This window comes from Myotis yumanensis, unplaced genomic scaffold, assembly GCF_028538775.1.
Source record: "Myotis yumanensis isolate MYYU_CA2020_CCGP unplaced genomic scaffold, mMyoYum1.0.hap1 SCAF_10, whole genome shotgun sequence".
Classification (NCBI taxonomy): Eukaryota; Metazoa; Chordata; class Mammalia; order Chiroptera; family Vespertilionidae; genus Myotis; species Myotis yumanensis.
The window spans coordinates 21727770-21755039 of NW_027223761.1; the positions used below are offsets into that span (position 1 = coordinate 21727770).

The following is a 27270-nucleotide window of genomic DNA, read 5'->3' on the forward strand; positions in this document are numbered from 1 at the left end:
TGCAGAATCTGCCGTTAAAAAATAGTTCATTAAACTTGTTTTCAGGAAGGATGGGCTGTTTATCTTCTACCTATTCACACTCAGTAAAGTTTATAAGTCCCTAAGGGATTTGTACGCTAGGCTGAACAATAAAATTATAGGGTTAAAAGTATATACAAATTCGAGGAAATGGTAAGATTGTCTTCATTTGACCAGAGAAACATGCAAGTGTGATATTTAAGGCCTTCATTTAGGAAAAAAACGTAAGAACGTCTCCCTGAGCAAGAACTACCAAGAGTGGAGAAATTAAATTAGATTTAGGTGTTAACATTCTAGTAATAGGAAACTGAAAAAGATATGACTTCATAGTGAGTAAAAGACAGTGACAGATTTTTATTTTCTGCCTAAGACAATAAAAAAGTGTAAAATCAAGCTCCAAGTAGAAAAATGTAACAATGAAAGGCCTGCCCTGACAGTTTATGATAAACAAACAAAAATTCTAATGGGAATGCACCTCGAATGCCAGCATAGGAAGGTGGGAAAATCATCTTTGACTTCATTTCCCCATTACACAGATGGAGGATAACCCCAAAACCAAAGTAGTTTAAAAAAAGAAAACCTTATGAAACCTTACATAACTAACATCTAATTAGAATAGAAAAATAACTAGGAATGAGTCATACAGGGGGACATCAATAATGGAAGTTTAGAATGAAACAAAACTATTCAAGACAAAAACACCCACATATATATCAAAAGCCAAGCTATTACCAGTATTTCTTTTTAAGATTCCAAATATCCCGTAAGAGTTTTTATTTTCTTACAGAAAATCCCTAATATTTTCCTTTACTATATCAAGAGAGAAAATAAATTCCAACCTTTGTTCCAAGACATTTCTTCAAGATATACTTGAGCATCTACTGGTCCCATATTTCTTAGATCATCTTCTGTAAAATATAAAATGAGACACTTAATTTTGATAACCATGAAGAGTGCTTAAAAAGCAACTCCAGCCTGGTCAGTATAATTCTAATTTACTTACCGTTTTAAAATTTACTAGTATGCCAAATATTGTATCACTTCACATCTATTGGGTACCAATGGCCTATTAAACTATACATAAAATCCAAAGATACAGACTTTGCCTAGTGGCTAAGGGTACTTCCTCTATCTTTGTGTGCTCACTGAATAGCTTATGTAGAGTATCAACATACCAAGTAATTTCTAAACAAAAGTTGGCCACTCGGTGTTTGGTTCTGGGGCCTCTTGGGAGGCTCTCCAGTGCAGGCCAATGTCAGATGCTGCCCTGGGCAACCTGTTTGGAGTTACAAAGCGATCCAGTTTGGATCTGCTGGGCCTGTGTGTGCAAAGGACCAAGCTGCATACCAAGACCAGTTTTTACCAGCACCAGGCCTGGGGACAGGTCAGCTGGGGACAATATCCGCCTCTGCCTGCTCTGCCCGTTAGGCTCTGTTACTGGAAGAGCCTCTGTTGGTACTTGAGCTGCCTGAGGTAGGTTCTTAGTGAGTGACAGGTAGGGGTGAGTGGTGTTTACCAGACTGATACAGGTTCAACCTCCTTGCCAGTGCTGAGTCTGTGGCACTCAGCAAATGTCCCTGGGTATACCCAGGCTGGGTGCTCGCACGCCTCTGTGGTGAGGCGGGGTCTCAGGGAGTCATCAGGGACAGGCCAGTAGTTTATGAGGCAGAAAGAGACCAAGATTTGGCTGAGTGAAGGTAGGGCTCAGCACGGTTGGGCCTGTGAGGGAAAAATGGTCCCTGTCCCAGATTCTGCCAGGAGGTGGATCTCAGCAGGGCAGGGCCACCAGGAGTTGGGAGGATGGGGCTAGTGGATCTCCAGTGAGGGGGAGATGCCAGTCAGGCTTGGGGGAAGGTGGAGGGATTGGGCCTCTCCTCAGAGCCACAAAACTTAGTCTGTCCTGGATCTGCCCAGTCCTAGGCAGGACAAAGCCACCAGGAGTTGGGAGGGTGAGGCCACAGGGAGCCTGGAGATTGGGGCTAGTGGATTTCCTGTGAGGGGAGGCAAAAGTGCAGGGGAAGTGTCAATCAGGTTATGGGGAAAGTGGGAGGAATGCCCCTCCCCCACCCCCCGCCAAGCCTGCCAGACCTCTACATCCCCAGCCAGGCAGCTGATTCCTCAGAAGAGCACAAGCTCCACAAGGTAAGGCAGCAGGGAGTCCAGAGGGTGGGGCTATGCATTGCTCCAAACTGGTGCCCTGTGGAGGGGAGTGCTCCACCCAGGAGAGATGGAATCTGATATGTGGGAGAAGATCTCAGCTCAGAGATCCTAGCAGCTGTCCCTTCAACTGCCTCCTCAGAGCCACAAACTCCAGTCTCTCCTCACATAACTCTAGTCTGCTCCACCCTCTCTCTGAAGAGCACAAGGTGAGTGGCTGCAAAGGAGGTTTTGTGCTTTGGTCCTTTAAAGGGGCACCTATGTTCCTAGCATTATCCTGTCTATCCCTGGCAGACAGAATCCCCACTGATTTTCACAGCCAAATATTATATGGGTACCTCTTCTCAGCTCTGGTGCTCTGGGCTGGGGAGCCTGGCATGGGGTTGAGACCCTACTCTTCACAGGGAGAACCTTTCTTTGCAGCTGAGATATCACTCTGGAATCTCAGCCACCACCCGTGGCCCGTGGGAGTGGGGCTAGTTCTTTTGCTTTGCCCTTCCTACCAGTCTCAATGTGGCTTCTTCTGTAAATCTTTGGTTATATGATTTCTATTCAGCTATTCTTCAGCTGGTTATTCAGGCTGATTGCTCTATATTTTAATTGTAATTCCTGTTTGGTACTGGGAAATGAGTGTAGCTTCACTTATTCCACTGCCATCATGGATCCCCCTGTTTTTGTTTTTTTCTTTTTAAACAATGATCTGTTTGTCCACCATTGTCATTATAATTAGAAAATATAATTCATCCCTAGCCATTAAAAGTAACAGGAACCCTGTAGTTAGCTTTGATAATTGTCTATCAGGCAAGGCATCTGCAAAACAACTCAATTTGTTTTATTTTGAGTTTTACATATTATAAATATTTTGCTTGTTACAATGAAAGATTTTAAATTTGAAAATATAAATCCTATCTCAAAGTTCTTCTGTTAACATGACACTACTAAAATTGTTAAGAAAGCATAAATTGACTTAGAAAGTGCTTTTTAATTAAAGGAACAGAGGCTCTTAGCTACAGAATGGTAATAATAATAATAAAAAAAAGAAAACCCAGCCACTGGTGTACTCTGTCTTGAGACCAATGACATTACGATCCCTAATTCTTTTGAAGTGAGTAGATTTAGCTTTTTCGAAGGTATTGGGGAACATTTAATGTCTGTTTACACCCTGTGCAGTGCTGACATGCTTAACTAAATATGGGGACAGGAAAAACGTCCCAATTTATTTACATATAGAAAGCAATGCACTATAGTTAAAGAGATTCCTGTGCAATATAATGATAAAATCAAATAATTTATGTGGTTACTTGAAAAAGAATCTTTAAACCTTTAGAAGTACAGGCCCTTCTGATCCTGTGTTCTATTGGATTTGTCTGACAACAAGAGGTGAAAGAATTCTGTGGCTCCATTGTCTCAATGGTGGGATCTAAGAAAACAGTGGCAGGGCTCATCAGAGAGGTTTATGAGCCTACAATTCAAAGAGATTAAAAGGAAAATCTACAGAGATTCTTTCCCACTGAAGAATAACATTAAATAACTATTAGCAGCTTGGTTCAGTAAAGCTTACTAGAGCTCTCGCTGGGTCATTCACAACTTTCTAAAAGAGGAAAGGTTTTTTTTAAAGCTCCATTTGGGAATCAATAAATATTTCTTACTTCTTACAAGATAATGGAATTCCAGTCTTTTTCAACTTCCTCCTAATGATACTAAAATTTCTAAAACAACTCTTTGTGTGCTGCCTAAATAATTACACTTCCTAATCTCAGGATACTTTTTTCTAATTGTAACTACAATTTAAATAAGTATAAATAAGTAAATAGTAGCAACAAAAAGCTACAGAGGAGAGGAATTTAACTTTATTCATTATTGCTGAGGTATCTAAAAGTCTCAATCAACCCAATGTTGGCCAAAAGATTGAGTCCATCTGCAGCTCTGTCCCCACTATTCATGTGTAGCAATGTCTGTTACTCAAGTGATCAAGTCCCCCAAATGCTCTCAAATCATCCATTGTATTTATCTATGCAATTTAAAATGTTTAAAGTGCATTTCAAACTTAAAGAAGTCATCTATGTTAAAAGCAAATAGCAATGTTTTCCTTTAGGTCTTACTGTTTTAAATTCAAGTAATTTAATTGTAAACAATCACTTAAATTCTTGTGTATGTATTTCACTATACACAATTAAATTTTTCAAATAGGAAATGACTTGATGGATATCAGTTTCCTTGTCCTTAACAGTCTCTGCTCTTTGAATAGCCTCTACCTTGATAAGAGATTCAGAATCAGCCAACGTTTACTTGAAACCTGCTCATTAAAATTATAAAACTCTGTAATCCTTTCCCAAACGGAATTAAAGAATCACAAATGCAAGGCTTTCTATATCGAAGAAAAATTACATATTTGGAGTTTAATTATGGACTGAAGAACTGTAGACCTTTCATACAGTAAGCCTAAAGCCAGTGCTCATGAAAAGTACCAAATAAAACCAAGAAACTGAATTTGACATTTCACTAACTACAGAGCAGGTAGAACAGCAGCAGATGTAGGTCTGGCCTTTTGTTCTGACCCTCAACTATGCCTCATTTTTTACTATTTGGAACTAAAAATAGTAAATGGTACACACCTATTCAAAACTTGGCAGCCTGGCACAATGATTAAGAGTCACAGATTGGCTTTGAAGTCCCCTCTATCAATTACTGGCTATGCAACCTTAGTCAAATTAGTTAACCCCTCAGAGCCTCAGAATCTCTCTGGAAACTATTATTTCTTCCTTATAAGGTTATTAAACAATGATTAAAAGACAATTATCTGGGGGGCAGGAGGGAGGGGAGTAAGAGATCAACCGAAGGACTTGTATGCATGCATATAAGCATAACCAATGGACATAAGACACTGGGGGGTAGGGGAGGCCAGGGGATTGTCAAGGGCGGGGGAAAAAAAGGAGACATATGTAATACTCTTTGTAATACTTTAAGCAATAAAACAATAAAAAAAAGACAATTATCATATTTCTAGTGCTCAATAAAAGGCAGTTATTTTAACTCTTATTATTTGATAATGTTTGTATTGACCTGTCTCTACCAGACCATTAACAAAATGACAAAACATCCATTATTATTGAGGAGGTGCTGTGAAGCTTTAGTATAGGGAGGCAGCACAGTTGACTTTGGGTTTGTTAAGTGTTAACAAGTTCAATGTGCTTTGCTATTGTCAGTCCCATTAAAATTGACCCATTATTATCAAAGCCATATCTATATCATTATTTGGTCCTTCTGAAGTAACAAGTGGAACTGAAAGATTGGAAACACAGAAACAAATTAAAAATAATTAATTTGTGGATTAAATTCAGACGTTAGAGGTGATGGCAGATTAGAACTTCAGAGAAGCTTGTTTTGGTGGGGTGGGGAGGGAGACAGGAGGACTTGAGTTGGAACTTGAATAAAGGAAACTGTGAAGAATCAGAATGGGAGGGTGTTCTGAGTAGTGACACACAGCAGAAGCAGCTGTGTTTGGGAGTCCCTAAATCACCCAGGGGAGAGGATTCACATTAGGTTTGTGATTAGTGATAAGGTTAGAAAACGTAATTAGGGACAAACTTAAAATCTTTGGCCCATTTAAATCCCAGGTGAATGGGCAAATGTTTTTGAGGAAGGGGTGGTTTAATAAGTTTTTATAGGAGTAAGAATAAAGAAAGCTAGACCAATCAAAATGTAAAAGACTGTGGGAGAAGGCCAATTAGCTGCTATGGAAATAATCTGGATATGCGTTATAATCTGGGTATGGACTACTGTGGTAGTTGTGAGAATAAGATCACATAGAAAAAAAATTAAAAAGTAATGTCAACACTCATTTCTACTTCATTGGTTGTATAGTGAGCAAAGTAATCAGAGTGTAATATGAACCAGGTTCAAGTATGGGGAAAAATAAGCGAGAGAAAGGTGACCTAGTCTTGGTTTTGGACCCACTGATTTCAACTAGGTCAAGTACCCACGTAGAAATTGGGAGACAGGTTAAAGTGAGAGATACAAACTTCTTAAAATCCTACATTTTTCCTATTATTAAATTAGAACCACCAATTATGTCCAAGTATACCAGAATTATGACTATAATTTTGCCCATAGGTTTCTACAGCATTATTTGAAATTTTCCAAATTTTACTCAAAATCATTAAGAAATTATCTTTTTTAAAAAAATATATTTTATCGATTTTTTACAGAGAAGAAGGGAGAGGAATAGAGAGTTAGAAACATCGATGAGAGAGATCGACCAGCTGCCTCCTGCATGCCCCCGAGTGGGGACGTGCCCACAACCAAGGTACATGCCCTTGACCGGAATCGAACCTGGGACCCTTGAGTCCGGAGGCCAACGCCCTATCCACTGAGCCAAACCGGTTCGGCAAGAAATTATCTTAAAATATGTTTTCATGGAAAAAAATACCAGTTAATTGTCTTTAAGTAAAAGTAACAAATAATATAAGTAGTCACCTTCTTGTGACAAATAGAATGGAGCAGGAGGACCTTCACAGAAAGTTTTATCTATACTCTCTTCTTCCTCTGAAGAAAATGCCAATCTCCAACTGTCTGGATGAATTTTCTGCATCATTTCATATAGTTACTTTTCCCAGAAACAGTCACACACACAAAAAGCCTCTTGATGCTTATCTTCAAGTTTTACCTCAAGCACATTTTTATAGTCAATTTTCAAATTCCTAAAATGAAATGGAAATACTGATATGACCATAAATGGAAACTCTAATCTAACTACAAATATTTTGTGAGGGTCAGTTTTCGTACATAATTTGCACAAATATCATTCCTGACAGTTAACCCAAATTCATATTATCTACATTTATAAGTATTATTTCCCTTCTTAGGGAGTTAATCAGGCTTTAGTATTAACTTGCTTTTCAGGAAGGATTCTTATTTTGAGATTAAGAAATTATGTATTGATTCAGTTATCTGGCATACATGTAGTTGGGGTTTTAAGATATGCTCCTCATTTGGTCCAAGATTTATTTGCTTACCTACCATTTGTAAATATTTATCCTATTATAACACCAGAACTGACCCTTTATATCTAATCAAGGGGGGGGGGGGCAGCTGATTAGCTCTGAGTAAAGACACACAATCTTCTTTTGAGCCAGGCTATTTTTGATATCCAAGTATTTGGCCAATTGTGTAGAGTGAAGTCTCCATATTCCCGAAGTATTCACTAACAAAAAACCAAGATACACCTTCACACAAAATAACATACCTCCAAGGATTCCAAACATAATCTCCTTAGTTTTTTAAAAAATTACTTAATTTCACTGACTTCATGTGAAGGTTTGTTCCCCTTTAGGTCACAGAGAAATAACATAATTCATAAGCTGTTCACTCTGTAGAGCCACTTAAATGTCCACGATCTGTAATATGACTGTCCTTACAAAGCTATTGAATCATGACCCCTATTATTTTCCCATGATATACTTCTGATGTGTTTTAATGTGCTTATTTAATACATGAGAAAATGCTCCATAAGATTTATTCAACAGATATCATTCATGTGAACAGATATTGTTTATGTGAACATTTTATAAATCTTGAAAAGATTTTCCCAAAGTGTTCATCTGGTTGTCTAAAATGCAAAGCCTAATCTTGAAAAACTACATGCCTTTCAAGGGAACATGGGAAGCAGCCTTTGGAGGCATCCTTAGAAACAATAAGGTAAATATGCCAACTGGAACTAATTGATTAAATTTACTAGTTAACATTGCTTTCAAAATGTATACTATCCTGGGATCTGAATATTACTCACCCTTTTTTAGATTTGCTATTCTTCAGCCTGGCCAACATTGCCCTAAAATGACAACTAGGAACATAGAAGTGGAAATGAAAGAGAAACAATGTATGTACTTTACTTTAGGTAATCTGCTCTGGAATTTTTCTTCATTAGAACTCATTTGATATCTTTTGTGAAGCAAAGAAATATGGATGTCAAAGGCTCCTTTAAATGATCTTTCAGAGAAATAAATGATTGTAGCCAGTACCAATGAGGCTTTCCTTACAACAGAGCACCATGAGCTGTGAAATATGAGAATGCATTCAACATCAGCCAATAAAACATCTCCTGCCTCCTTTCCAAGAATTACCAAGCTCAAATTTATTTTATATTCCCAATTAATGAGGGCAGGAAACAAACATATTTTAAGCACACCCTAAGAAAAGAAAGTTCTACAATGATCTATCACCACATGCAAAAAGAGTTCTGTGTGACAAAGCTATTTCCATGTCCCCAGGGGGTGACCCAGAAAAAAAGAGTGCTTTGACCTGGTTATAACAAATTCTCTCTCTCTTGGTAACCTATCCTGGTCTTTAACAAATTATCACTCTCAAAGGTTTTCCTTCTATCAAATCTAAATCTGCACCGTTAGAAGTTCAAGTTCATTTCCTTCTTTTGAGAAGCCACTTACTGAAAATGGGTCAGGAAGGAAAAATTAATGTCAAAAGAAATGACAACACAAAACTAGGTTTATTATGAGATTTTTAAAAATAGCTCCAATATGAAACTTAAAAACAGCAAGTTATACTTGGGTAAGAGATTTCTAGTTCTTATCTAAAAAGTAAGCCAATCTCAATTTAAAACTAAAACAAAGCATTCTCACTATTTGGAGCCTCTGGAAACAAAGAAAATATTTACTAAATCTGAGGTATTTCCACTTTTCTTCCACAATAGTTCAATTCAACCTGCCTGAAAAACTTACAAAGTAAACTGACATTACATAAATTGTAAGCTGATCAGCCTATTTATCTGAATCATGAATCATGCCCAACTCTCACTGTATTTGCTTTGCATAAACTTTATTGTGACCTTCTCAATGACCTAGTCCCCTACAATACAGCAGGTCATAGTTGCTCCCATTAAAAACTTAAAACCAAGGACTCAAAACTGTCAAAGGCAAGGAGAAAGGCTTGAAGATGTTGATTATCTGTTCTCCCAACATCTCCATAAGCCTTCCTTCATGCAATCCTATTACTCACTTTAAACTCTGTTTCCAATTTCTCTCCATTTCTGGTTTACCCATTACCTCATGATGATGTAAATGCGGGAGATAATATTTTTTTATTCTTGATCTCTCCCAAACTCTTTCCTCCTAAGACAACAGGCATCTAGTCAGTTTCACTGATAGGTTCTTAATAGAACATAGTTGTGGAACGGCAAAAACGCAGAGCCACTGTGCCAGTACACAGCCTACACTCCTTAAGGCACATTTTTGTAGACTATCCTTCTCTTAAGCAAATCAGCATCCCACAGAGTAAAGGCTGATCAAGATGTGCAAAAGCACCATGGGAGAATAATCACCTCCAGTACAGTTTGGTCGTTCTAGGAACATAGGTACCTTTTCACACACAACACACGCATGTGTATTAGTTTCAAAACTTCCATAGAAATTGTATCATGTTTAGCCCAGGTTAAAAAGATATATGTATGGATAGAATTCATCCTCAAATGGAAGCACCTCTGCATTCTTTTGCCAGAAGGGTTACCAGTGTTGAAGTTCCTGGTTTCCTGGCCACTTAGTATTTTCTATTCCTGGGCCCAAGTCCCTATGCTGTCTCAGAAGTACCAACACATTTACAAAAGAAATACATTTGAAAGCTGCTCAGATATGCACCAAATAGAAGCAGGACAAAATATCCAAGACATATTTGAAAATTAATCCTAATTCATTGCAAAGATACATTCATCAACTTCTTAACATTAAAGAAAAAAACCTTACCAGTCTTAAAGAAAGTAGAGGGCCTTAGACAACACTGCAGTACATAAACAAATAGCTCGTGGAGTCTTGATACACAATGGGATCACACACTATAAGCAATACTTAATTTATTGGGACAACTCCCTCTGAAAATATAGATATTGTATATTTATTTTATACTGTCTTTATCCTATAATGACATGTTTTAGAAATAAAGCCTTGATTTTCATATCAAATTTTCAAAACCATAGTTGTATAAGTCTTAAAATCACTTTATTAGGTCTGATGGTGTGCCAGTATAGGGCACGGAAGGGGACTCAATAATCAACTACAGAGCCAGTGAGCTTTTATCCACACATACGAGTCAATGCTAAGGCTGGTGCCCTACTGCAGAGTGCAATTGAGTGTTTTCCCCACAGGCTGTAACTGATTATTGACTCCCCCCATTAACATGTAGGGTCCATAGTGAAGGTTCAGACAGAAGGCTGAGGGACTCTGTCCCAAGGCCAGCGCTGAAAGACAGCCTATCACTTTGTGTAACCGCAATCCATGTGTGATAAACCTGACCTACATTTCTCCCTTTCTTTCTCACAAGAGCTTGTCACTGTTTTAAGAAGGTATTTTCTAAAATGCATCAAATAAATGACTTTTGAAACTGCTTGGGAAATGTTCATTCCAAAAAAATTATTTATAGCAATCTTATAAGGAATAGTTTATCCAAGAGATAATCTCGAAACCTAGCCTAAAACAAGCTCAGAGGCAGAGAGTGCTTTATGTTACTTCATCGGGTATCTTCCTTTAGACTGTCCTTTATACAGTACCCAGTCTAAAAGCACTATAATTTAATAAAAATAAACATGTGAAACATAGTAAGTAGGAATGTGTAATTAAACATTTCTCATTAGTTACAAAAAGTAGCTTCCACAGATTCACAAGCCACGTCTTAGTCATTTGCTAACTTCTCGATGGAGTCATAATAATCACTACTAAGAATGGGGAATAATTACAAACTGATGGGGCAGTAAAGAAGGTAATAACCTGGTGCATGTGCTAGAGAATGCTCCCCAGGCACAGCTGCAGATGGTGCTTAGAAAGGTGCCCGTGTGCTGTGGCTCCTCCCCACAAGTACCTACCATGCCGCTGCAGGTCATACTCTTTCTTTGTCTCTTCATTCCCTAGAATTTTCCATGCCTGATCAATTTCGATGAACTTCTGTATACATTCCTCCACCGTTCCTGCAGGCACATCTGCACTTTGTTTGTCTGGATGATACTGCCAATCAAAAATAAGGAGGATGGTGAATAGAGAGGGTTAAGTTTTTAAAAATTGTAAATCTGAGCTTTCGTGAAGAAAGAAGATAATGAGAAAACAAAACTAAGATGCCAAGGCAACAAGTCAACAGTGCTGGGCCCGGGAGACGACTTGCCAGGGTAATTAGACCACTGGAGCAGCTATAAATCCACTAGCGACATGATCTGTCACAACGTGCAAAGACAGCATTTTCTGGATAATTTGCTGATGGATGGAATTACTGGTCTCTTGGACAATCTACCTAGAGAGGATGACTAACAAAAACAGAAATAGGTATGTGCAGCCGAGCAGAGCATGACAGAGGAAGAACACAAACTATGCGGAGAAGGAAGCTTCCTTATATAATGTGCATGGCTACGGATACCACCACGATTGGAGGGCTCGCTTTTTCTCATAAAATTAGATTATACACCTATACCGTAAAATAAAAAATGTTTCATCTTCTAGCTCAGTTCTGAAGATTTTAATTACAAATCCCTGCACATAATTTTTATTGAAAAATGGTTATCCTAATGCAGATTTATAAGAAAGAATTTTAAAGAACTCAATGAAACATTGGAATATAAATTAACGTATCAGTATATCTTTCTTACATGTGTTTTCTAAGAAAGTTTTAAGAATGTTTTCAGTATGCAGCAATTTCTTTAAACTATTTGGTCAAAAACAGAAAGTTTAATGTCAATTCAATTCTCAAATGATAATGTAAATATGGCTTACTGGATACCTCACTTATACTGTCCTCCTTTTCCTTTTTTCGATGTTTTCTGTTGTTATCCCTTCTCTTGTTATCTATCAGGTCTTCTGAAAGAATAAACGTGTCATTTGCTTTTCAGCAGTCTCCCAACAAACAAGTAAGGAAAGATTATCTAAATTTAGAGACATTTCACTTAAGTAATCTGGGAATAACAGAAGCAGATATTGAGATATGTAATCTTTCACTCTTAAGTAAATAAGGAACCACTTTATAGTATTCATCCAGAATATTTCATTGACTGCTTTGCAGACATTGAAAGAACATGAAAAACTTACTAGTACCATGTCATTTATTATCCAAGTTGCTAAAGCCAAGACCACTCAGTGAGCTGTGGCAAGTAACATGAAGTCAAATGACTTCACTTCTCAATGCAGAATTCAGAAAGTATGTCGGTTTTTAATCATAATATTGACTATGGTTTTTGATAGTGAATTTGTCTTCATGCTGAACTTGTTCACACTGCTAATGTCCTCAATTAGCAGAGCAAAAACAGTTGTGATATTTGGTTGCACAGAAGAACTAATGAACATCATGCATGCTGGAAGAAAGATTATAGGACAAACAAAGAGAATTAGGCTTCCATTTTCCCTTTGGCAAATTATTTCTCTTCCTATGCCAAATCTATCAGTTATCAACATTTAAATATTTACGCTAACATAATGACTAAAGAAAAGGAAATTATAGCTTTATTGCTTAATCTTTTTTGTGATCATAATTTATCAAATGATACTCATAAAAGTTATTCCCGTACTGAGGTTTAGTCAATCCCTAAAGCTAGGATATTTCAGTAATATCCCAAAGCCAAAATAGAGTTGGCTACATTAAAGTTCTCTAACTGACCCATTTCTCTAACACTGTGTGAAGATTTGTGTAATATGCTTAATATTCTTCAATATTATTACATGCAACATACTCAAATATGGCACTATGTATACATTAAGATACACTTACATGTGAAAACTCAACCTCAATATGTCAGAAACATTAAGTAAGACCCCAGAGGAATCATTCTAAACTAGTAGCTATATAGGAGAAGTACAGGCTAAAAGACAGGTAATTTCTAATAGGCCATTATAGAAGGTATACTTGGTACAATAAAAGAATAATTGGACCTGATCATGCATCAACCTGACCATGCAAGCCTACAAAACCAAGGCTGCCCCAAACTAAAAGCTATCATTAAATTTTATTGAGTCATAGATAAGTTCCATGAGTGTCAAAGAACAATTCAATCAATCGCTTTCACCAATTTGGTATTTTCCTGACTACTATTTTAATTAAGTAACCACCATCCTAGGCTGTGCTATTAGAATGCAGTACATTTTATTCTACAATATAGGGTTCAATTAAAAAATGGTAGTTATGGCAAGAAAATAAGTACGTCATTTGGGGTGATAAAAGCCTCACTCAGTCCAATCTGTTCTGACAGCAAATTCCGGAACAAAATGAAAGTCTAAAAAACAAACAAAAGATGCGTTCTGTGGTAGGCTGATAATGGCACCCCAAAATATTAGCTATTCATTGCTGGTACCTGTAAATGTTACCTTATTTGGAAAAAAGTTCTTTGCAGATATGATTAAATATCTTGAAATAGAAAAGCATCCAGGTGAGATAAATATAAAGTATTCTTATACAAAAGAGGCAGAGGGAGATTTGGTACACAGAAGAGGAGGTGGTATGAAGACTGTGCAGAGAGAGATTGGAAATACTGGCCTTAAAGACTGGAGTGATCAGGCTACAAGCCAAGGAACACTGGCAGCTACCAGAAGCTGGAAGAGACAAGAAATGGACTCTCCCCCTAGAGCTTCTACAGGAAGTGCAGCCAGGCCAACACCTTGATTTCTGCCCAGTTATACTGACTTTAAACTTCTAGTGCTAGAATTCTGAAAGAATAATTTTCTGTTGGTTTAAGTCACTCAGTTTATGGTAATTTATTTTGGCAGTCACAATAAATTATACATAATCTAAAGATATCCATGATTTAAAACCGCAATACAGACACTACAGCTTTTTAAGATGTTTCATTTATAAGGTCTATTAATAAAATGGTGTCATTATTATATACATTCTTAATTTTTAAATTTTCAGTGATTCTTTATTGAACATGAGAAACCAAACTCCTAATACTTTCAAGATTTTCCAATCCCAAAGTGAACGCTAATTTCTTTCCTGCTATTTCTATATCTGAGCTCTCCAATGGGAAGCAGGCTCAAGCATTCACTACTATTCTGAGAGAACCAAGTCACTTTCCTCTTGTTGTCAAGGCTTATTTTATTCTTTGCCTTCCTTTTTCTTTAATCCCCACTAACCAAATCTTCCCACCATTGAGAGCTCAAAGATATTCCTACTTCATTCATTCATGGAAAGATAAAATCAAAGGCATCCTGTGTTCTAGAAATAGCCACAAAAAGATAGCATGAACTTCCTCATATTAGAAAAATGCAGGCAAAATCATACAAAAAACAGAGTTCTGAGAAAAACACTGACCAACCAGAGAAAATACTGATGGTCTTAACAGAATAGGTATGTACTAAAATCAATGTTGTAAAGTTCATTTCTTTTAACTACAGTAACTTCTATTTGTTTTCAGTACTACTAAGTTGAAATGAATTTTCCTAGAATTGGAAGAACTTAGTCACCTGGAAGCTTTCATGCCTTTCCTACCTACAAAACGAAGTACTGCTTTATTTACTAGTAGCTTGCTACTTAAATCTTAAATCAAATAAAAAGTTATCAATTAGATAGTTAGAAAATAGATAACATTCATCCTTTACTACATATCTGTGATTATGCTGTTTTGATTTATAAAATATTGACTTCAAATAGGAAGTAACAATCAATTATGAAAAGGACTATGAGAAAATCTGATTAAGCAAAAATTCCCAAATTGTTATGCTGAGGTTATTTCACATACCAATGCAGTACCTAAGGATAAAGCATACTGGTTTTTCTCTATGTATTAATAGATGAGTTGAGTATTATTAATAGGATACTAGCTCTTTATCTTTAGCTTCAAATTTTCTTAAATTCTGAAATCAAATTTCAAAATACCTTCTTTTTAAAAATATATATTTTTATTGATTTCAGAGAGGAAGGGAGAAGTAGAGATAGATAGAAACATCATTGATGAGAGAGAATCATTGATTGGCTGCCTCTTGCATGCCCCCTACTGGGGATCCAGCCTGCAATCCGGGCATGTGCCCTTGACCAGAATCAAACTTAGGACCCTTTAGTCTGCAGGCCAACGCTCTATACACGAAGCCAAACCAGCTAGGGCTCAAAATACCTTCTAAAAGCTATCTTATCAGTACTATAAGTTCAACATGTCCAGAATCAAACTTATCAGCCAGACTCTAAAATTAGTTCTTCCTCTTGCTGAATTCCTTGTTCTGTTAAAATCACCACCATGCTCAATGTATGCTGAATGAATGGATGGATGAATGAGAGAAAAATAAATACATTTCCTAATAATCTAGACTACAATATCAGGGTAACCTCACTTTCCATTATTCCACTCATCTCCAAATTCTGTAGATTCGACCTACATCATAGCCTATCCATTCCCAATGCCAAGCCTAGTTCAAACCAACAACAGCTCTTACCTAGTCTCCAGCATTCATCTTCTAACAGCTCTCCACTCCATCCACCTGCTTCCAAATTCACTTGGTTTAACTTACAACCCTAATACTCTCCAGCTCAAAAATTTAGTGGGTAACCTAATGCATCATAATTTGCAGTCATACTCCAAGGAAAAGGGATAAAAGAGGAGGAGAAGGAGGAAGAGGGTAGTAGGAGGTGGGAGAGAGAAGACAGAGAAACTGGAAGAGGGGTGGTGGAGAAAAAGGAGCCTGTAAGAAAGGGAGGGAGAACAGACAAGAAATAGAGGAATAGGAAAAACAAAAGGAAGAATAAGGAAAAGTGAAGGAAGAGACTAAAAAACATTAAAGGCAAACAAGGCCATGCAATATTTATGGTAGGTATTGACCTTTTTCAAATAATTAAAAGGTATGTTATAGGTTAGACTCACAGAAATAAAGAAATCTAAAAAGTAAAATGATATGTAGCTGAGTAATCAAATCCATGGCAAAATCTTTTCAAAATCAAGACCGATCTCTGTAATGTACTTTGAACTGTGAAATTTACTAACTCTAAAATATAATCTTGCACCAATTCCTTTGACTAGTCACATGCTTTTTCTTTGTTGTTGACTATATATATGCAAGTGTAACATATCTGCTTCTTTGATTGAACATAAAATATGAAAAAAATTAAACAGTAAGCAATGGGTTACCTTATATCCAATTTAAGGGTAAATTCTGACTTCTCCCCCAACCCAAATCATATCAAACAAGTCTTTGATGACTCTCAACATGAACTACACAAAGAATTCCAAGATTGACATTCGGCCTCCGATAGCCCCCAGTGGTAATTAGCAGCAGTGCACTAGCTAACTACTTCTCTGGGTGCAGGGAAGACATGGTTTTGTGCAATTAAAGACTTAAGACACTGATGGCAAACTGAAGTTATCCCTGCTGAACAAGGGTGGTGATGTACATCTACAAATCCTACAGGGCTGCTCTCCTGCAGCAACTCGGAGCTCTGCTCTGTGGCCATCAAGGCCATCAGGTACTAATTAGACAGTGTGTTCTGTCAACGCTTTCAGGCTCTTCCTTTATTAATTGATCATTCTGCCACATTAATGATACTACTACACTGGCTTTGAATCCCAAGTGCTTTATCCCTGAGATAGAAAAGAAAGAAGACATGAGAAAGAGAATGTCCCACATTTAATTTACCTACCCCATATTTGAATTAACTCTAAAAGTTATTTCTTTCTTTTACTTGCAAAAATGCCCCTGTGGACCAAAAACGTATACATATTCCTTAAATAAAGTGTAACTGCTGTCGAATTAACTTTATAAGCTATAGAAAAATACAATGAGAATGAAATTTAAACTAAAAGCATTGGCATTTATACATATATACATATATATATATACACACACACACACACACACACACACACACACACACATACATACACTAGAGGCTCAATGCAAGAAATTTGTGCAAGGAGCTCGGTCCGCCGCGGCGGTGGCCGCCTCTGCTGTGGCAGCCACCTTCTGCCTCAGCCCTTGCAGCCCCAGCTTTGTTGGAAGGTTGTCCGGAAGGACATCTGGCCTAATTAGCATATTACGTTTTTATTATATAAAATGTTCAAAAATTAATGGTGGGAGATTAAATGCTTAAGGCTGGAGAGGAGGTGGCTACTATTTTTCTTAATTCTAACTACCTAATAACGAGGGCAACTCAGCTAAATGACACTCCATAAACCAGGGAAGTGACCTTATACTGACAGGAACTGAGTGAAATATAAAACATTTAATAATTGCAGTTACAATCAATGAACTTAGTATATAATTTTTGAGATAAAGGCCTAAGTAAGCTTCTTCGGATGCTGTGAAAACACATATACTCTCTGACAACTTTTGGCTTTCCTTATTGCCAATCACTGTTTTTATGAAGCAGCCATTAAAATGTTGGTGAGGAGGTGCTGTCAAGATGGTGCAACAGTTATTTTCTAATGAACCAACATAACTTAGGTAGACAAGAGAGAGATCCACACTGGCTGACAAGGCCGTATTTTGTTGTTGTTTTGTTTCACTTTCTGTAAGATGCCTACTAGCTTAAACAAGATCATGTTACACAAAGTTAGATATACCAGGTCAAAGACTATAATTGTGTCCTTTACATGTTGACACCACATTAAGATTATGAAAGCTGAAAAAAAAAAAAATTACAAAGGTAAAGTCAAGTACAACACACTACTGCCACCTAATGATTAGGAAAATATTGCCTAAAGTAAAAGTCAACAACTCATGTATCGTCCTATGCAACAGCTAACAGCAGAAACACAATTTTAAAAATATGTTTGAACAATTTTAAGGTTTTTCTGATTCAAATAGAGAAAAAATAACCCATGTGCAAAAGTGTGTTTATCCACTCAAAAAGGCTTATTAACTATCTTACTGTAAGTCATACTGTGCTAGTCAATGAGCACCCAGTGATGAATAGAACAGGATCCCTGCCCTGGTGGAAGAGATCAGACATATAAACAATTTATTATAATACAATGGAAAGAATGAGCTGATAAAAAAGATAACATCATGAAAAAGTTAACTTAGAATAAATTAAGAAAGGTTTTTAAATAAAGATGACATGTGACTGGGTTTTGAAGGATGAAGAGGAGTCAGCCCGTGGAGACATTGTGAAAGGGTGGAGGGGAAAGGCATGCGAGACCATGAGAAATGCCAAATACAAGACAGGAAAGTACTAAGATGGATATTAGAGTTATGAATAGCAGAACTGCAAACTATACTTGGAATGAGTAAAAGAACAGTTGGGTAGGGAAAAGTATTAAAGGGGAAGCTGAAAAGTAGGACTGGGTTCAGAATGGAAAGAAACTAGTATGCTAAGAAACATGGATGTTTCCCTACTTAAAACTCCACATTACTTGCATGATAGAAATATAACCATATTTGTCTCTCAAAAATAAACAAAAAAATGTAACCTGGTGGTAGGATGGAAAGTATAGGGAGGAGAGGTAGGGAACGGGCAACAAGGAAAATTACTGTACTACTGCAGCACTCCTGAGGAACTTGCTAGGGATATTGAGGATCGAAGGCAGGAGGTATCAGACAGGGGAAAGGTGGGAAGCTGGGGACAGGAATTTGGGAGTCACCTGTGAAGCAGATAAAACTACAGGAATATACAGAAAGCAGTCCTTCTCAACTTTTTTGAGTTATGAGCAACTCCAAGATTATAACAACAAGCTGGAAAAAGGGAGATGCACACACAATTTTGCAAACAATTAAGAGACCTCCCAAAGCACTAGGGCCTCAGAGTAGGAGTCTCTGATTTGGTGACACGTGAAGAAAGACAAAGATAAAACTCTGAAAGACAGTACTATTTATATCCGATAGAGGAAAAGGTGCTAGGAAAGATAACAAAGCAGTGAGCAGTAAGATAATCAGGAAACAGAATCTGCAGAAGCCCAAGAAGGAAAGAGTTTCAAGGCACAAGGAAGATCTATGACAACAGCAATTGTCACATTAAAACCACTGACTGTGGCAAGTAGGGGCCACTGCCACTGTACTAGGCACAAGATAGAAGAATGGCAGTGGGGAAAGAGAGTGGGCTGAGAAGCAAATGGATGGTAGTTAAGCCATGTTTAGAGAGGAAGAAGAGAGGAGTAACAGCCATAGTAACCAAGGCCCAAAGGAGGATACGTAATTTTGAAAGGCATTTTACTGCGTGAAGGGGTAAGCTAATGGAAAGGAAAATTCTAGAGAGGAGAGAACTGGCGCAGCACTGACCATGAAATAGGTAAAATTCAGTTTTTATTTTGGCTTGGTTGTGACTAATTATGTGACCCTAGAAAAGTTATTCCACTGTAAAAAATTTCCTCACTTGAAGAATAGAAAGAATGCTTGCTAAACTGTAAGCCACTCAAGGAAGTAAGGCCCTTTATCCATCATTTTACCACTAACTACATCTACAGCACCCAGCACAATGCCAGCACAGACAAGACAGTACATATTTCGTTAATGAATACACTATCTGTCTATAAAGCTCACTGTTTTGTAAAAATCAAAGGACATAATGTGAGTAAGCATATTTTGATACAATTTAATTTTTTAATGGGGTATGGCAGGAGAGGCAGGCCTGAATAAAATATTTTTTAAAAATTCTTGAAAGCATTGTTGACAAGACAGTAAAGAATTCTGGACCAAAAATAAAGGAAAAACATATAACCAAGGACAAAGGATGAAAGGCACTTTTGCTCCAAGGGTATTTTGCCTATCCTAGAAAGTACACTGGAAATGAACTTTTGTTTTGGTAACCCCGTTTGGCTTAAGGTGGTTTCGCATATCAGAGAGGGGCTGACTAGAGGAAGAAGGAACAGGTTACTGGAATAGACACAAAAGCTGAAACTGAGTCTGACGCCTAGTTGTGCAGAGACCATTCTGTTACATCAGGGTGAGAAGCTAAATCCCCTGTGGGAAGGATATGTTCCCACACTTACTGGCCTTTGTCCTTTATAGCAACCCGGGGAAAGGGTGGGGCAAATTTTTCTTCCACAAACTACATGCAAAATTTGCTCTTCCATTCCTGAAATCCAGTAATAGCACTAATTTCCCAACATAACACTAATATGCGTAAATGAACACTTACAGAGGAGGATGAGTTTTCATAGGTATCAATGTCCAAAGACAATGTGAAAATGCCATTTAACCAAAACTACTCTTGAAAATCCTTAATTTTTTCCATTCAGTATAGTATTTGGAGTTTCATGAATACAACTCTGTACAGCAATATGCCTGTATAAATGTATAGCATGTACAGCTATGAATACTTAATACATCTAAAATATAAGCTTACAATTTTTAATGTTTTTGGCTTAACACGACACTGGCTAAATGCTTTACAGTCATTATTTCATTTAATCTTTATGAAAAAATAAAAGAATAAAAAAATCTTTATCTGTATTTTTGCAGAGGCATAGAGAGGTTAAGTCACTCCTGCTAGATCACACAGATCATAAATGACACAGGTGAGACTCAAAACCAGGGCAAAGTGATACAAAGTCAGGACTCTTTATCACTATGCTACACATAGGCTTCCCTACAACACCACGTTTTAGAATTTATTTGATGTATATTCAATAGCACTTATTACACTAGATACTAGATTTAAACATGTGTCTTCCTCCTAACAATAATCTCTTATTCACAGTATCCAGAATAGTGTCTAGAAATGTAATAGGTACTAACCCTAACAGATGTTGAGTGAAAGGATGAATGAATAACTGAAGACAAATTCAGATTGCTTTGATCCTCATAAATAGTTATAAATCCATACATTTAATGAATTTAAAAAGTATAAATCTCAAACAAAATGTCTTGGATTACCTTCAGGGATTGTAAGAATTTTATTTTGTATTTTTAAATGTTTTCAGATAGCTAAAAAGTAACGGCTAGTTTAAGTTGCTTCAGGAAAAAAGACACCTCTTTTCTGAGCTAGCTCATACCACACACTGCACAAAGGATAATACTCAACTTATAGACAATATTTCAAAAAACCTAATATCATGAGAAGGGGTTTTATTTTTTCCTACTGAGGGTAAGAATATATTTGACCCTTAATAGTAGAAAACTGGGCACACCTGCATTAACTGTATTTGTGATATAGAAGATAATTCAAGAATACATATATGTAATATAAAGTATTCCAATTAAGAATAAATTAATTGGAACGTAAAGAAAAAATAAGTGAAAACACAAATAACCTGTTAGTAACAAGTAAAATGTAATAAATGAGCAAAAATCTATGATTTACTTGAAGGCAAATTTTAAAGTTGTTTCATATTTCAAACGGCACAGTTTTAAAATACCTTGCAAGATGATAGCTACTATTTTTAAATCATGTTAAGCCAGGCCATTCACTTATATCCAAAATGTGCTAACTAGACATTATACATAACATTTTTATTAACAGCATCCTATCTAATAAAGCGGCAATATGCAAATTGACCATCACTCCAACTCACAAGATGGCCGGCAGGGGAGGGCAGTTGGGGGTGAACAGGCCGGCAGGAGAGGGCAGTTAGGGGTGACCAGGCTGGCAAGGGAGGGCAGTTAGGGGTGACCAGGCCAGCAGGGGAGGGCAGTTGGGGGTGACCAGGCTGGCAGGGGAGGGCAGTTAGGGGCAATCGGGTTGGCAGGGGAGGGCAGTTAGGAGCGACCAAGCCGGCAAGGGAGGGCAGTTAGGGGTGACTGGGCCAGCAGGGGAGGGCAGTTGGGGGTAACCAGGCCTGTAGGCGAGGACAGTTAGGAGCGACCAGGCCAGCAGGGGAAGGCAGTTGGGGGCAATCAGGCTGGCAGGGGAGCAGTTAGGCATTGATCAGGCTGGCAGGGGAGCAGTTAGGCATTGATCAGGCAGGCAGGCAGGCGAGTGGTTGGGAGCCAGAAGCCCTGGGTACCAGATTGGAGAGGGTGCAGGCTGGGCTGAGGGACACCCCCTCCCCCAAATAAAAAAAGTGGAACAACAATGCTCTAGTGAATTCCCAAACTTTAACAAAAGTGTAATATTAATTCCTTTGGGAAACACTGGGCAAAATGTCTTTTTGTTTTTGTTTTGTTATATTTTGGCATACTGTAAATAATGTACACCAAATCATAAGAAAATTCTAAATGTAAATGTATCTTTAAAATTTTCACTTTTCCCCTTTCAATTATTGTTTAGCATTATTATTTTACACAAGCTTTCTTATCATTTGTTTAATCTTTTTAAATAGAATTTATGTCTTCAAATATATATCAATATATAAAATGCCTTATAGTAGACATATAAATGTTCACATACAATTTTGTTCACCTGTTTACCATCTAATATTTTTGCACTGTTTTAAATGCTTTATAAGAATAATTTATTAAAATCCTTAAAATGACCCTCTGAGATAGATATCCTATATAATGAAAGGCTAATGTGCAAATAGACCAAATGGTAGAACAACCAAACAACTGAATAACTGAACAACCGGTCACCATGATGTGCACTGACCACCAGGGGGCACACGGGAATATGGTGGGCGTAGGCTGCAGTGGGATGGTGGAGGTGAGCAGGGGCACCAGCCCAAGGCGGGGCGCCAGTCACTATTATTGGGTCGAGCCTCTGGTGGTTACTGAAAATTCTTTGCTCCCGTGCATCCCACCAGTGCTCACACCTGCTGCCAGCGCTGGCCCCGCTCGCACCCACTACTGGTGCCCAGCACCAGCCCCAATAGCTTGGCACCGTCAGTGGGTGTAAGTGGTGGCTGCCAGCCCCAATTGCCCCTGAGGGCTTCTCCACATCCCCCTGCTCCTGAGGGGCGATCAGGGCAACAGCCACCACTCACACCCGCTGATGGCGCTGGCCCTGCTCGCACCCACTGCTGGCACTGGCCCCAATCGCTCTGCTCCATCAGTGGGGCTGCCAACAGACAGGGGACTGGGGCCATGGCAGGAGGGGCTGGGTGGGCGCTTGAAGGATGGGCCGAGACCCGCCCCTGTGCCCACCGCAGCCTTGTGACCCCACAGTTCCTTTCAAGGTGCATGAATTCGTGCACTGGGCCCCTAATTTAGTTACTAAATGCCTACAAAAGAGCTGGCACATAGTAGGCATTCAATAAATATTTGCTATGAATAAATGATGATTCACATTAACTTTGCAGATAAGGAAAAAGGCCTGAAGTTATGGAGCTGGCTCAGAATCACAGAACTAATACATGGCAGAACCAGAAATCAAACCCAGGAAACTATCTCCAGAACCCACATTCTTAACCCTTCACTATTCTGCACCTTTAACATAAATACTACCTATCCTCTAAAGAGGTAAAATCTATTAATGCTGCATGAATGCAGTGGGGAAGGGAAAAAAAACATTGATAAGGCAACTCCTATTTTTTTTTTTTACCCAGTTTTCAAAATATATAGAGAGTGTATCATAATTTCTTGTCACTAATCAACGTATTACTTAATTTCTGAGCCTCAATTTCCTCATCTATATGTTAGAGATAATAATCATATCTCAACTCACAGGATTAAATGAGTAAATACACATAGATTGATTAAAGCAGTGCCTGATACACAGTGCTATGTGTTAGCTGAAATTATTACTTCCATGTTCACTTAAAATATCTTAATCCTACCACTTTTACAATAGAAACTAGTTTATAATAGTGTCTCCATGAAATACCTAAGTAATTTATTGTAAACTAGAGGCCCAGTGCACGAAATTCATGCACTAGTAGGGTCCCTAGCAGCTGCCAGCTGCTGGCTGGGGGCCTCCCTTCCCCTGGCCACCTGCTGCCCCGCCCCCTGGTTGAGGGGACAATTTGCATATTAAGCTTTTATTATATAGGATATCTTGCATCCTATATAACACCTGGATGATAGCTAAACAGTTTACCACACCAACAAAAATTACACTGTTTATTACAAGTTATAACCTGCTGATTTTTACTTACAACACTCCCAGATTTTTTCACAAAAGTCTCCATGCCTACTTTTCTTTTCTATAATCAAGGTCACTTCATTTTGTAAAGTAGTCAAAAGACCTGTTTAAGGAATTATTCATAGCTCCCTTCTTTTCCCATGTGATAATTCTCCTCCAACTTTATATAGCACAGATATCCTTTCTACTTTCTTTTTCAAGATTCTAAAATATCCTATATAATAAAACCCTAATATGTAAATCAACCGAACAGTGGAATGACCGGTCTCTATGATGCACACTGCCCCAAGAGGGAGGCAACCGGCGGCGGTGATCAGGGGATGGAGCCAGCCAGAAGGCAGCACCAGGCCACCAGCCAAGGCAGGTGCCAGCGGGGGCCCCCAATCACCCTGCCTGCCGGTCGCCCCACAGATTGGCTCTGATCGCTGGCCAGGCCTAGAGACCCTACCCTATATAGTGGGAACAGTCTCTTAGATTTAAAAATTAAAACCTGGCAGGGCTACTCTAACACTGTAAAAACAGGATCATGCAGCGATGACATGCATGGACTCTGGCTTGCACATTTTGTGGTCAGCCCTGATTCTGACACTTATAAGTGTGTGATAAAGCCAATTAACTTCTCTCTGCTTCAGTTTTTCCACCTACAAGATGGGGAAAATGGTACTACTGCCTCAGAAGGATCATGTTATGTACTACTTTTTATAATCAGGGCAAAAAAATGTAGCTGCCCATACAACAGCAAGATGCCTTTTACCTGTATGAAAAGTATGGTCACTGGTGCATGCAGCGTCCCGGATTGCGAGAGGGATGTCCGACTGCCAGTTTAGGCCTGACATCCCCTGAGGGATCCCGGATTGCGAGAGGACATAGGCCAGGCTGAGGAAACCCCCTGCCTGTGCACAAATTTCGTGCACCGGGCCTCTAGTCTATGTATATAAAGCCTAAGTGACTGTTATGACCAGATCACTGGCTGGTAGCTATGATGCGCACTGACCCAGACCTTGCTGCTGGGGACCTGACAGCCCTGAATCTGGTTCACCCGCACCCCAGATCCAGACAGGAGGGAGGAGGGAGCCCGATTCCTCATGGAATTGGCCATGCCTTAGCTTGCTGCTGGGGCCCTGACAGCCCCAAATCTGGTTCACCCACACCCCAGGCCCAGATAGGAGGGAGGAGGGAGCCCGATTCCTAATGAAATCGGCTGTTGGTTAGATTGCTGCTGGGGCCAACCTCCCACGGTTCCTCCCCTCAGCAGGCGGCCTCCCTCCACCTCCCCAGATCAGTCCCGATCGCTGGCCAGGCTGAGGGACCTCACCCGTGCACGAATTTGTGCACCGGACCTCTAGTATTATAGAACTAGCTTAATCCTAATATATATATATATCTCCACTTATAATTAAAACAGAACCTCTGAATGGCCATATAAGTATTAAGCGGCATTTTATACCTCAAAATACATGAATTTTCTTTAAGATTATGGAACTTATAGTAACAACAGCATATAATTTTCCAACACAATAATTCTTTTCCAGTTGAAAGGTATCCTGTAATATTATCAGCACCAATGGGAAAAGACCCCCAATTTTCAATTTGACAAAGTTTTTGGATGCAAACTTTATTCTCAGTAAATAGTAATTTTTATATGCATAACTGCAAAAATATGGGAATAATATAACTAATCATTATTGATGTTAAACCATTTCAAAGCAATGGATTATTCTTTAACTTAGTAGAAAACTAAAATAATATTTTAGAAATTGATTCATAAGGAGAAAAGAGCAATGTACTTTTATTAATAAGTAAAGTCCCTATTAATAAAATGCTGTTAGGAAATGTTGAGTCATTATCATTATTATTTGTTTACAGTAAATTATTAGGCAACACACGATGGTATGTGAAATACTAGTATGTCTTTGAGGCTAATTCTGCACTTTACATTTATATATATATCCTTAAGAAATTCTAAAATATCTCAGTCAATAAATTTTTCTTTTCAGAATTGGGACCTTGAATAAGCACTACATTTACAAAAAGTAAAATAAGGAAACAGTATTTACTAAATCAACATGTATTGTAAACTTAGCAGCCTATGATTTAGCAATATTTTACCCCAACAACTAATTATGTAGGTGTTAAATTCAAAGTCTTTTGAACTTGGAAAAGTACACAAAATAAATATGCCTTTTTTCAAAATTAGATACAGAATGGTATTTGTCAAATGTAATTTTATTTTCCAACTGTTTTTGAGGCATTGTTGAAAGTCAGAGAAAATATGGTAATTCAAATTGGAAAGCAAGAATATAAACTCAAAGTCCATTTTTGAAAAAAAATCTAGTAAGCAAAATAAATAGCATGATTTTTCCCTTATAATTTTCTGCTTCATAACTCTTTTTGAAACTCTAAACTCATACAAAAGAGAATATTAAGAAAACAAGTTTCACTCCATAAGCCATATATAATCTAGATTCTTTCAAAATTAAAAGAGAGAGTAGTAATTATGTCTGACCTTCTGAAATACTTCATCAATTGTATGTGAATTAGGTGTCTCATGGAAATCCAGAACACCAAATAGTATGCCTTTAAACAACTGACATAATGGGAGAGAATTTAGAGGCAAAGGATATGTGGTCAAGCCCAGATTTTACCCCTTACTAATTGTGTGTTGTAGCCAAACCACTTAACTGTAACTAAGCCTTGGCTCTCTCAACTGAGAACATGGGAGTAATAATATTACCTGCCTTTTTCAGGACTGCTGAGAGGATAAACTAGGCAAGATGTGAAAGCATTTGTAAATTGTAAAGAACAAACTATGAAGTATAGTACACATGCTACTAATTATATACTTACTACTGCATGCTTCCTCACCTTCTTAAACAGAATATGCTGAATGTAATTTAACCCATAGCCGTAATTATGAATATAAATTATTGTGCTAAGCTGTAATACAGGGACCAAAGACACTGCAACCAGGCAAAAAGAGGCTAAAATGTCAGGCGGATTGTTGCGGTGGCTCTTTATAACTCTGGTTGTCTTCTGTACAATTAGTTATTAGCCAAGACTCCTTGCTGCTATAATATGCATAGCTGCGTTTTGGGATTCTTGGAAGAATAATGCTTGTTAAAATTCTCTCTCCTATAATTTGTTGTTCCACTACTCTCTCTCTCACCTTCTCTCAACAGGTAACTCTGTCTTCTTTATTAGAGAGAAAAAATGAAGCCACCAAATGAGAGCTCATCAACTTCCTGC

At 38.0% G+C, this 27270-nt stretch overlaps 1 protein-coding gene across 2 annotated transcripts in view; it reads right to left on the bottom strand.

Moving 5' to 3' along the window:
- DNAJC24 (DnaJ heat shock protein family (Hsp40) member C24) overlaps window positions 1-27270 on the bottom strand; it is a 46828-nt gene that overhangs the window by 12216 nt on the left and 7342 nt on the right. Inside the window, exons 3-4 of one of the 2 annotated variants that reach the window (XM_070428120.1) lie at window positions 11039-11177; window positions 858-926 (exon numbers count right to left, since the gene is read on the bottom strand). In XM_070428120.1, coding sequence (XP_070284221.1) covers window positions 858-926; window positions 11039-11177 — 208 coding nt within the window. The remainder of the gene's footprint in view (window positions 1-857; window positions 927-11038; window positions 11178-27270) is intronic. The other variant, XM_070428121.1, reaches the window with a different exon arrangement.